The 12,500-nt window shown below is 43.2% G+C and overlaps 1 protein-coding gene across 1 annotated transcript in view; it reads right to left on the bottom strand.

Annotated features, from left to right (window-relative positions):
* prr12b (proline rich 12b) overlaps positions 1-12,500 on the bottom strand; it is a 34,533-nt gene that overhangs the window by 12,986 nt on the left and 9,047 nt on the right. Inside the window, 6 exon segments of the mRNA XM_046866115.1 lie at positions 82-859; positions 2,909-2,983; positions 3,772-3,975; positions 4,056-8,635; positions 8,747-8,908; positions 9,214-9,371. Coding sequence (XP_046722071.1) covers positions 82-859; positions 2,909-2,983; positions 3,772-3,975; positions 4,056-8,635; positions 8,747-8,908; positions 9,214-9,371 — 5,957 coding nt within the window.

Below are 12,500 nucleotides of genomic sequence, written 5' to 3'. Positions count from 1 at the left end.
TGCCATCTCAACCATTTAGCCATACACTTGTTCAGATGACTACAATAACAAACAAAACAAATTCAAAACATCTGCACTTACCATTAACTTTTGGAGCATCAGTGTCACAGAATTCCATCTCCTCAGCATCCTCCTCTTTCTCCATGTCCTCTATTCTACTCTGTTCAATGTTCTCCTCTTCTTCTCCTCCATCTTCCTCCAACTTATCATCTTTTTCATCCACTTTCTGCATTCCCTCCTCCTCTAGCTCCTCTGGCCCTTCATCCTCTAAGGGTTCCTCCTCTTCCTCCTCTGGAGTGTGTGGCCTCTCTTGTAGGTTCAGCTCAGTGTGTGTATGAAGCTCATGGGTCATCAGGTGAGTCTCTAGCTCTGGGAACGTCTCTGAATCAGCAGGTGGTGGAGGTGTATCAAGAGGTGGGGCCTGTGCAGGGGGTGGAGATGGAGTGGGAGGGGGTGGGAGGGCAGCCAGGCTGTGGGGTGTGTCATAGAGGGCAGAGATGGCAGAAGAGATGCTCTTCTGAAGGTCCTGGTTCTTGCTTACCGAATCTTCTTCATCTGAGGAGAAAGATGGCAGTGTCTCCAGGTTTCTCTTGAGTTCCTCATCCAGGCGTTTGCATGGTGAAGGGCAATTGCTCAGGGCGAGGCCTCCTTCTCCTTCTGTCTCTCCAAATGGTGGAGGAGTAGGAGGTGGTGGTTTAGGTGGTGATAAAGGATGAATCCCTCCCTTCACAGAGGGCTCATGTACAGGGCTGGAGCCATGCATGTGGAGCGGGCCAGATGGAGGCTTTTTCTCCGTTTTTAGAAAGTCCAGGAAGGAAGTGATGAAGCCAGACTTCAGCTCTGATGGCTTGTCGTCAGTCTAAGAGAGTGGGATCAGAAAAAGAGGAAGGGAAGGCCGAGTGAATTCAGTGTACAAATTTACAGATTCATGCAACATATTGAGAGAATAAAAAAGACTGGACAGGTTCCTCCAATATGAAGTCAGGAATTGAGAACTAATTGCACTTTTCCATTTACATGAGCGAACAAACTCAACAGGTTAATCTCGCTCTAATCACAAACTAGAAGGAAGGTAGAACCAATCATACTGTCTATCACTGTATCTGATCTGCTGAATGAAACGGAAAGCATTCGATATTTGCACTATTATACTGAGAGTTGTCTTCATAATAGAATTTTGGACGTACAATGATCAGAAAATGTTAAAAGCGATTTTATTAGGATAAGATTCATATCAGAGTCACTAGCAAAACAATTCCTCTACCTATTGGCTGCTTCTTCTTCCAGTAATTTTAGTTCAGGAGTCTGAGTGGTTCTCAGATATATATTTATATTCAGGCTGTCAAAATCAGCAGGTTTAACGCAAATTTATTTTAATGGCACTTATTTTAATAGCACGCTATTAATGTGTTATTAATCTCAAATCAGCACCAAAATCCGCCATGGTGCACACATCCGACAATTAAAACCGTCCGTGTGGAAACAGCAAAAGTTCCGTTTGGTGTCCTGATGATTTACGTCATTTAAAACACCAGAATTTCTTTCAAACGTTTACAATAATATTTTGTCTTCATGCTCTATGTTGAGTTCAGTTTCACTAATAATAAACATACATTTGCATAAAGCATCAATATTTATACATGGTCATGTTGATTAGAGAATTAAACACTTTCAAAGTATTCATTTAAGATACATTTAGAACAGAAACATTGAAGTTGCGATTAATCACGAGTTAACTCAAGACATCGTGCGATTAATCACCATTAAATATTTTCATTGACTGAGAGCCCTAATATATATATATATATATATACATACACATACATACATACACACATATAGATATATATAAATATAAGATATATGGTAGATCTTCATGCTGTCTGAAGAATCTTATGCAACAGTGCATTTGTGATTTTTGCCCAATTACAGAATGTTTTTACATGATTACTGGCTTCTTTTATGCCACACTGTCATCCAGCCCAAGCTTAGCTTTAAGTGGTGCACTTTTTCCTCCGCCTGCTCTCTCACTCCTTTCATGAGCAATGCCTTCATGCACAGAATGTAATGGATGGGATTTTCCAGGCAGTGCCATGGTGGTTTGTGTTGTTTCCTTTCCCTGGTTTGTGGATCTGAAGTAACCACTGAATCACACACAAATCAGTCTCACTTAATCCTAATGAATGTGTTATTTTATTCCTTAAAAAGAATGCTCTTTTCTCATCAGTTTCACAGATTTAGTGCGGATTAAGTGTCCAAGTAATTAGCTGTTGACTGTAAAAATTTTATTTTTTATTTATAATAACTGGGTAAAGGGCAAATTCATGATTATTAATATATTTGGGAATATAAGTATATTTGTGCAGTATATTTAATAACATCTTGCTAATAATTTTATACCATAAAATATCAAATGCTGCATTTGAAATCATGGTGTTCCAAAATTAAAATATCACACAGCCAGCATAAATCTGCGTAAATCAGTAATCTGGCAAAATAATAAAATTGGTGAGTCTGAATACTTTTGCATGGTGCTGTATATTAGGTGTGTCTTACGGGAGGTAGTACAGCAGGGGGGCTGAATGGTGGTTACTATGAATGTGTAACCGTGGCAACAGCTACCCTGGCAACAGCCAGCTCTCTCCCCTTCTTTTATTGCATTTTTTAAGGACAGATAGATCATGGCAGGCTGTCAATCATCTCACACTCAGAGTGAACGGCTCCCTCTAGTGGAACTAAACCCACCAGCATGCTGAGGACAATGAGTTCTGTCTTTCTGTCCGTAAAATATCATGTAGAAGTCCTTTATGTTCATATATTCGCTTACATCCATTTTTTGATAATTCTGCTTTCTTATACATGTTATAAATATTATAAAAGATCTAAAAATAATGAAGATGTGCCTTACAGAGCTGGACAGTTTTTGCATGGTGGCCCATGCCTCTGGGGTCAACTGTTCATCCATGTCTCTCTCCCAGGATATCTGGGAAAAGTCCACACATATCTCCACATTACATATGCAATAACTAAAGATAGCCACATTACACCCCCCAGCCCCCGTTTTTTTTTTCCTTCCATCCTTCTCTTCTGAGGTTACCTGTTGCTGAGGCAACAAGAGCAATTTCACAAGTGCAATTGTACACAACGGCATAGAGGAAAGAATCATATGATTAAAGTTTTAGTATTTTGGTCTTTTATAAAAGACCAGAAAACAAAAATTCTCTGTGTTCTCATCCAAAGCATAAAACATTTTTCTTTCTATTTTAACAAATACATGTATAATAACTATCATTCATTTTTTCTGTATTCATATTATTATTATGATTATTATGTATCACAAATAGGACAAGCAAGTAGGAAGAGTCAAATCATTTTTTTTTTTTTGTTCACTGTAGTAAAAAATAGAAAATAATTTATGCCATGAAATTGAAACCGCACTTTCACAGTAATATTAAATGACGTATGCAGATTAGGGGATGTGACACTATTATACTGCTATCAAACAGCAAATAAACTCTTACAAAGAGTAAAATAAAAACAAATCAGGTTTAAATTCTGACAACAAATAATGTGCTAGTGCCTATTTTTCAGCATTCAGTTAATCTTTCAGTTCAGCATTACAGTAATCTTATACAGAAAGTATATTAAGATATTGATCTAAATAAAATATCATTTTTTTCTCAATAACACATATTGGTAACGCTGAGCTTGGTATTGTAAATATCTCTATAAAGAGTATGAAATATATTTTCTTCCACATTTTTTTTTTACCTCTTGATCCTTCTCTTTAATCTTATCCTGACCACAGTTCATATCGGCTCTGTTCAGGTCCAGTGCAGATGTGGGTCCAGGGCTCAGACCAAGAGATGGTGCAGATCCCACTGAGCCATCAGACAGAACTGGGTCTGTGCTTGACAAGGAGTCTGTCCTCAGGAGGCATTCAGATGAAGGCATTGAGGGAAGAGGAAGTTTTATCTAGAAATTGGAAAAGAGAATGAGCTGTGCAATAATCTAATATTGTAAATCTTTATAAAAAAGTCTTTAGTTTGACTCACTTTAATTGGTTTGATGGGCTCCTGATACTGCTGTTGAGGCTGATGTTGTTGTTGTTGTTGTTGTTGTTGATGATGATGTGTTTGCTGTTGATGTAAGTGCTGATGGTGTTGTGTATGTAGGTGCTGCTGTTGGTGCATGTGTTGCTGCTGTGGGTGGAGGTGCTGCTGTGGCTGTGAATGGTGCAGATGTTGATGTTGTGCTAAGTGCTGCTGTTGTGGATGTTGCTGTTGAAGTTGCTGTTGGTGATGGAGATGAGGAGCTTGTTGGTGAGGCTGTTGATGATAATTCGGTCCTTTGTTGATGTCTCTATGCATCTCCAACATGAGATCATCTTTCCTGCCACGACCCCTTCCTCGACCACGACCCCTGCGGCTCTCTCCAGCACCAGGTCCCATCAGCCCCCTGCAATATGGAGGTTCTGGAAGTGGACGAATACGAGGTCTTCCTCTAGGCCTTGGAGGGCCTTCTCGTTTGGGTTTGGTGGGTTTTCTACCTCTCTTCTTTGGCCCATCCTGGGGAAGGAGCTGTGGAGGAGGTCCAAGTGACGAGTATCCTGAGGGGTTGCAGAAATCCAAGTCACTCATTAGCGGACTTAGACCACCAACCCCTGAACCACCACTGGACTTTCTGCAGCTAGACACCAGATCAGGAAGCAAATCTGGGAGTCGCCTGCTGTTCAGTCGGATGTCAGCAGGAACGTCTGCTTTGTCTTCATCATCTTCAAATTCATATTCTTGTGCATAAGTTTTCTTTATCTGTGGCTGGGAATTGGGGTCTCTTCGCTGTTTAAGAAGGTGAAAGGAGCTGGTCTTCAGTAGTTTTTTGGGTCTAGAGGAACAAAAGATGGGTGAAGTCAGCCCACCCGTTCCAGAACCACCTCCTACACCAGAATTTCCCATAATTTTGTTCCCTGTTCCATCTATACTGGACCCAGTTCCACCCATTCCCATGCCTGTTGTCTGAGACTGAATCAGGCCCAGTTGCTCTGTATTCACAGTAGATGGGAGTTCATGAGTTTTCAGTGAGTCTAAATCTAGATGCATTGTCCCATTGCCAGATTCAGAAAGACTGTGACAGTACTGCCCATAACTCTGGTCTTCATGATGGCCCATCATATCATATCCACCTGCCCCTCCACCTGCCTTAACAGACTCTATTCCATCTTGAACATTTACACGTGCTTCAGATACAATGTCTTCTCCTTGCCCTGCCCCTGCTCCTCCTGCACAGCTTGGTTTGTAGTCCTCAGAACAAAACATGTCCTCCATTGCTGGAAAAAATGATCGATCCTCATCTTGTAGAAGTGAGTCAGGGAAACAGATGGAGGTCAGAGGCACAAACCTCTGTTGCTGCTGTTGGTTTTGTCCCTGATTCTGTGTATTTTTTACACCAGAACTTTCAGAGTCAAATTGGTGGTCTTTAAGTTGATCTAGCTGTGGCTGAGAAAGCTGAGGCTCTGGTTCCCTGGGCTGGGCCTGTGGCTGCATTGGTACAGTGTTGGGTGGCATGTGACGAGAGTGCTGGTGGGAGTGTTGGTGATGTGGGTGGGGTTGTGAATGGTGGTGGGAATGAGGGGGGCCATGATGAGAAGCCATATGATGCAGATGAGATGGGGCTGACATGCTCAAATTTGACTCATTAAGAAAATCATGAAGCTCTGAAGGTGTTTGTTGAGGATGGTGAGTCTGGTGATGTGACGGCATCCTATGCTGGTGCTGCAGCTGTTGCTGTGGTCTTTGATGGTCATTACCACTTCCATCTCCACCAACAATTCTCTCAGTGGGCCCTGCACCTTCATGACTGTTTGCTCTAGAAAGTGATCGTTCAAGCATTTCGAGTTGTGAGACTGAATTCTGATTTGACTGGCTTTGGTTTCGCTGTGCCTCACAACCATAGTGGGCCTCCATAGACTGAGATTGTAATTGGAGTTGAAGCTGAGAGGCCTGTGACTGGGTTTCCACACTCCCACCATTTCCAGTTCCAAGGACTCCATTTGGTCCCAATAAAGCCTGTTGATTTATTGAATGCTGTGTTGGTTGGGGAATCTGTTGAGTGTCCATTTTGTTACGTGTAGAGTGAGAAAGGACAGTCTGTAGAAGATGAGTTTGCTGAGGTTGCTGAGTCTGGTCAGGTGGTGAATCCATGTGAGAAAGAGAAGGTTGAGACTTTTGCTGCTGCAAGTCTGGTGGTTTTCGTATGTAGGGTAGCTCTGAAGAATCTGTAGCTTTCTTGATGTCCACATGGGTGTGTGACAGGGGATGGGGGTGAGAATGCTGTGGATGTTGGGAATGCTGTGGGTGTGAAGAGTGGTGTTGGTGTGTCTGGTGGGCATAAGAGTCCCCTCTCCCATAATGGACCACTGAGCCAAGGGAGTCATGTTGGTGAGTGTGCTGAGCATGCTGGTGGGAGTGAGGGAGTGAATCAATTCCCCCTCGTCCTCCATTTGCCCCAGCTCCTGATACTGCCCTGTCTATTTTTGTTTGCTGCTTCTTTAGAGATATTTCCAGCTGACTCTCTTGGCCTGTTCCTGGGCCAGTTCCTTGTCCAGCAGTGTTTGCTGTTCCTGGACCCACATTATTAGTGGCATTATTAGTTCTAATGACACTCTGTAATTGGTAGCGTTCCTCAGATGCCTTGTTCAGTTCATAGGCAGACATTCCCTTTGCTTCTTCCCTACTTTGTGGCATAGATTGTGGCTGTGCCGGCTGCTGCTGTGAAGTCACCTGTGGTGGTTGCTGCTGAGTGTGGTGCTGAGATGGATGGGGTGCTGGGCTTTGGGAGTGCAAAAGGTGCTGTATTAGAAAATCATCATCATCTTCATCCTCCTCTTGAGCTTGTTCAATACTAAGCATATCAGATTCTGACTTGCTCTTAGGTGCTGCAGAATGATAAGGCTGTGTCTGTGGTGGTGGTGCCCGTGTGTCTGAGTAACCCTGTGGAGAAGATAAAAAATTAGGAGAGAGAACTGAGGATAGGTACTTATTACCCCCAGTTCCTCCTGGAGACTGTGCAGGGTGAGTGGGTGCAGGGGAGTGCAGTCCAGGTCTATTGATTGCAGAGTTAAGTGAAGGTGAGGGACTGGAATCAGGAAGGTGGTATGATCCTCCAGCCCCACCACTTGCAACACTGTTACTGCTATTAGCTGCTGCACTACCACCTGTTGAGCCAGTACCACTACTTGTTGAACTAGTACCACCTCCAGATCCAATTAGGGCAGGCGAATGTCCTGTATTCTCGTAACCCATTGAAGGACTTCCTGCTCCTCCAAGCGAGGGTGGTAAAGAACCATATCCTGATTCAGAGCCATATACCCCCTCCCCTGAAAATGAACGCCCTGTCGCTCCCAGACCCCCAAACCCTTTCCCCGATCCCGAGCTAACTTCCTGTGCCTGAGGTGAACTGAAACCCCCGTACGGCTGAGAGAGGTGGGATGCTGGAGGTTGGCTTGGTGAATATGATTGTGAGTGTTGTTGTGGTGGGGTTTGGCCAGGGAGGCCAGAGGTGGGTTTAACAGGTGCTACAGGGGAGCCATATGTGGAAAGGCAGGGTTTATTTGGAGGCTGTTGTGTAGCAGAGGAGGAAACAGGGAGGGGTGGAGGTGGTGGCGGAGGGGGTTGTGGTGCAGACTGGGGAGGGGGTTGTTGTCTTGAAGGAGCAGAGGAGGCGCTAGATGAAGCACTTGGGTTAGAAGAAGTGGAGGAGGATGAAGTTGTAGAGGAAGCGGAGGGAGGTGTGTGAGGAGTTCTGGATGAAGAAGAGCTAGAAGATGAGTAGCCACTGCTTGAACTAGAACTCTTTCCTGATTTTCCAATACCACCAGAGGCAGGTGTTGAGGAAGTCGAGGAAGAGCAGTATGGCGGCTGTACTATGGGGCGGTACACTTGGTCTGATCTAGGGGAAGGCTTGGGATCAGATGATGGGCTCTGGTCACCAAGTGGGCTACAGTTCATTCCACCGTGCCGATGGTGTGAGATCTGCTGGTAGCCTGATGTTCCACAGCTGAGATAATGTTGCAGGGGATGTGATGCAGATGAGGGTAACTGGGACTGTGCAGGGGAAGGTCTCTGGTAGTGCTTAATCACACTGTCTTGCCTTGGAATTGTTCTTTCCTGTGAAGTAGGTGGTTGCGATGGTGCAGGTGCTGAAGAAAATACAGAAGCATTGTACAGATGGGAGGTCTGCTCTTGAAGCTGGGAGGAGAGCAGGTTAAATTGAGGGGGAGGCAAGTGGCGAGAGGATGATGTGGGTGCTTGAGGCTGAGGACCACTTGAGGGTTCCTGGGCTCCTCTGTATGCTGATGCTGCACTCTGTGAAGAGAGAAGACGATCAAAGCCCAGGCTGGATTGGGATGGTGTTTTTATGTGCAGTAAAGAATCATGAGGTGATAGAAGGCCATTGGATGTTGGGCTGAATGTAGGTGTATCCTGGAGGGACAACGATGGTGTAACCCCAGAAAATGAACGCCCAGAGAAGGAGGCAGGGTGCTGATACGCGGACAGGGCAGATGAAGAAGGAAATGAGCCAGATCCAGGCAAAGCACTGGAGATGAAAAGCTCAGCAGGGGCTGGGGTATGCATTGCTATAACAAATAAAAATAAAATAAAACCAAATCAATCAACTACATCTGTATAAAATATTATTTCTCATACCATCCTATAGGACAGAAAATTTTGCATTGTTGAATGCTTACCTGTCTGCCATGATGGGGTACGGAACTGAGAGAGGAGGGAAGATGCTGATGGGGGAGGCTGTGGACCTCTGGATTCCAAAGCAGAGATCAGGTTCATGACAGAAGCGTCAGGCCCTGAAGGGCTAGCATGGTGTAACCCAGCATCAAACAAACCCGAAAGCCCTGTAAAAGATGTCATAACGTTTATATATTTATACCAAATATATAGTTTATACCTTAATATATTAATCTTCCTTATTTTTTTGTTTGTTTTATCCTTACATTCTATTCCTTTAATATATGTGCTAATAATATATATGTAATATATATGCTTATATGTTGGACAGTCGTAAAAAGCATTTCACTGCATGTATGTGTGTGTGACAAATAAAATTTTATTTGATTTGATGTATATACCAACATGCTAAAATTATCAAACCCTGTAGTTTAATGTGAAATATCAATATCAAAAATGTCCTTTCTCTCACCCAGGCTTCGGCCTGCAGCCCCCCATGCCCCGGCCTGTCCAGAGCTGCCTGGGTGGTGATTAGTAGCATAGCCCTGCAGGGGGTGTGGTGTGGCATAAGCTTGACGATGGAGTAATTCGGAGTCCGGATGGGAGGATCTGGAGCTCCCATACATCAGACTGACAACACAGAAGAAACACAGGAAACAAGAGAGAATGTAAAATTACAAAATTGCTTTCTGTGTGCATACATTTATTGCTTAAATCACTGAAAAAAACAATGTCATACAATGAAATAGTTAGTCAGCTAACATGATAAAGAGTACAGGAATACATGTCTTTAGAGAAATCCTGATAAAGAATATCAGATGATCTTATTGTGTATTATACACTATCCACTAGAGCCACACACACAAATTAGCTGTTTAATCAGCCTATTCAATTTCATATCCTCTGTGTCCCAAACAGCCTCGGACCTGACTCTGTCCCGTCTCTACTACAACAATGCCCAAGCTTAATATCCTCATACATACTCGCTTCTTCAGGGCTAAATATGTCAAAACCTCAAGACCTGTTTTCCATTACACCATTAAATACTCGTTCCTAGATCGTGTTTACCAATGTATCAATAATCAAGTGTTCACTAATCCTGGGACATTTACTATAAATGATATTTCTCAGATTGTATGCAGATTTAGAGAGGGATATTAAACAGCACAGGACAAACCTTTAACACTAAGAAATAATTTATTAGATTAAATCTGAAACAAGACCAAAACCATGCTACTGTTCATTTTTTTCATCCACATTCTCTTTAGTTCTTCCTCAGCTGTAAACATGAACCAAGATATTCATCCTGATTGGACACGGCTCAGCCAATCAGCTGCCTTTTGACATCTCTACAGACTGTTGTTTCCTTTCATAAGAGTGGGCAGTCGAGCTGACAATAGCAGTTAGGATGTTGCTGAGGTGAGACAGAGCTCTCATTGATAAAAGCTCTCTTGTGACTGAATTGCCTTGGTAACCCCCTTCCTCAACAGGCTCTTAATAGGAGTACAGCTCTGTTAGCGTGGATCGTTCCACTCGGAGGCCAGTGTGGGAAGCCGCAGACGCCACACACCGAGTGAGCACGTGGTGAGGGGGTGGGTGTCATTCAATATAAGCAGCAGAACACAGAAGCAGACAGTCTATCTTTAAACCAACACAGAACAATAAGTGACTTTACACTCACCTCGTTTCATTTCAGGAAAATAAGCCAAGATTTTATCCCGGCGGGAAACCTATGGTTTTATTCCGCCATTCAGTATTAGGTGAATTTAAATTATTATCCATTCGGATTAAATACAAGAAGTAGGAATGACCAAAGCTCACGCTTGGGGGATAGTATCTGAGAGCTTGTCCATGTCGTTTAAACATACCCTTGTCTCAGGGGCAGGGTTCTGGAGTAATTAGCTGGAAAAAGCTCTAATGAACTGAGTTAAATGGTTAAACGCACAAGCAAAAGAGCACACGTCTCACTCATGCACTCAAACCCTCTCGGGTTTATCCACTAACCACATAAATCACTGTGGCTGTGTGGAATTCTGTGTGTTGTTTGAGATCAATAAAACAAAAATCCCTGCTTAAGACATTTAAATATCTCTGAGAACCAGACGAGGAACGCCAATGAGTTTTTACCAGCAAAATAAAAAGCATTTTTGTGAAAGGAAGAACAAATCAACAGACACAACAAAATAAGACTAATAGTCTGTCAGTCAGATTTTTCTCCACCCAGAGTTCTGTCTCCTTACTAACAAATCTCATAGCATGAATTCATTCATCAGCCTTCGCATACATTCATATAATTCTCCTCCCAAGCCTGAGAGATCTCCTGCTAGATCAACGAGACTCCCGTGGTATCGCAGTCCTAAAGACTGACACGAAGTTTGATAGAAATCAGCCCCTAATTAGGTGTTAATCCCAAAGAGATGAACCACAGACCCAAACGGAGTAAGGAATTATTCCCTGGAGGAAAAGAGATTGATGCAGTTCTCCTTACAGTGAACACACACCAGCAACGCTTTCTTTCTTTTCACATATTTTTTCTTTTTTTGTAACCATTTCCCTTTCTCTGTATTCCTTTACTACAAATCACCTGCTCTTCAGGTCATTCCATGCACGTTTCCTCTTCCTCACTTCTTTGTCTCACACACACACACACACACACACACACACACACTTCTCCAGCAGGTAATCATCACCCAAGTCAGCCCTCGTTCAAGGATTCACTGTTCTAGTTTACTGTCTCTGCATTACACCTTCTTTTGGTCTTCAGCTCCACTTATTTCTAAGCTTCAGCACCTTTGGCCCACACCTCCATCCATTATCATTTCCTCCATGTCCCCAACAGCTTCAAATGAACCAGTGGAATAATATCTAAAACTGATGAACAGAGAAAGCAAGTCTGAGTAGATGACTGAGGAGATCAAATGTAGACTGAATTACAACATTCTATTGGATCCACCCTAAAGACCTAAAGCACTGCAATCCATCCTCACATGTACATGTTTACAGGATGATGGGAAACGCAACCCTATCCATTCATCTCCATTAGAGAGGTTTTGTGTGTGGTGGAACCCTGTGGAGCTCTACGTGGTCAAGCGTAATATCTAAGCGTGACTGGATGCTCCATCACACTGCACTGACGGGTGATCTTTATATCACAAAATGAAAAAGGGAATCAGAAGTGAAATGTCTTTTTAGAACGCTCCTACAAGGTGGTATCACAGCTCTCCCAGTGTTCTTCTGAAACATCTTCTTTTCAAAGTGTCTCAAGCAGTGCATTGTGCTGGATTCGTGCTGGATCTCTACAATGTGTGTAAAAACGGTGACCTTTGAGCTGGATCTACATCTTAAGAAGAGGGTGAAGTCCTCTAGAGCTGGTGAGTAGATGCAGAAGTGAGATCATGTGGATTAGTTGCGAACAGTTTTGACGTTTTCAGGGGTTGAGCTCGTTGAAGGTCTTTCTGATATCTGCCAATGTTCTTCTGCTCTTGAAGCGCGTGTGCCTCTCGAAACACCTCGAACGAGTCGTTACAGCTTCGCCGTATGTCAAACGTACGTCACGTCAAACGTCTCTGTAATGTTGCAGAATTTCACGTATGATCTTTGTTCTAACTCGCTGTCCATGATGAAGTAGCAGATGTGGGAATGCATGAGGGTCAGAATAGCACCAGTTACACCACTAGTCTTGGATCTGTTTAATACCACCTCATATAAGGAAAGACCACGTGTTGGGAGATCATTATCAGGTTAAAGTTCTAACTTGGC

This window comes from Silurus meridionalis, chromosome 14, assembly GCF_014805685.1.
Source record: "Silurus meridionalis isolate SWU-2019-XX chromosome 14, ASM1480568v1, whole genome shotgun sequence".
In the NCBI taxonomy this organism is placed as follows: Eukaryota; Metazoa; Chordata; class Actinopteri; order Siluriformes; family Siluridae; genus Silurus; species Silurus meridionalis.
This window is presented reverse-complemented; position numbering and strand designations above follow the sequence as displayed.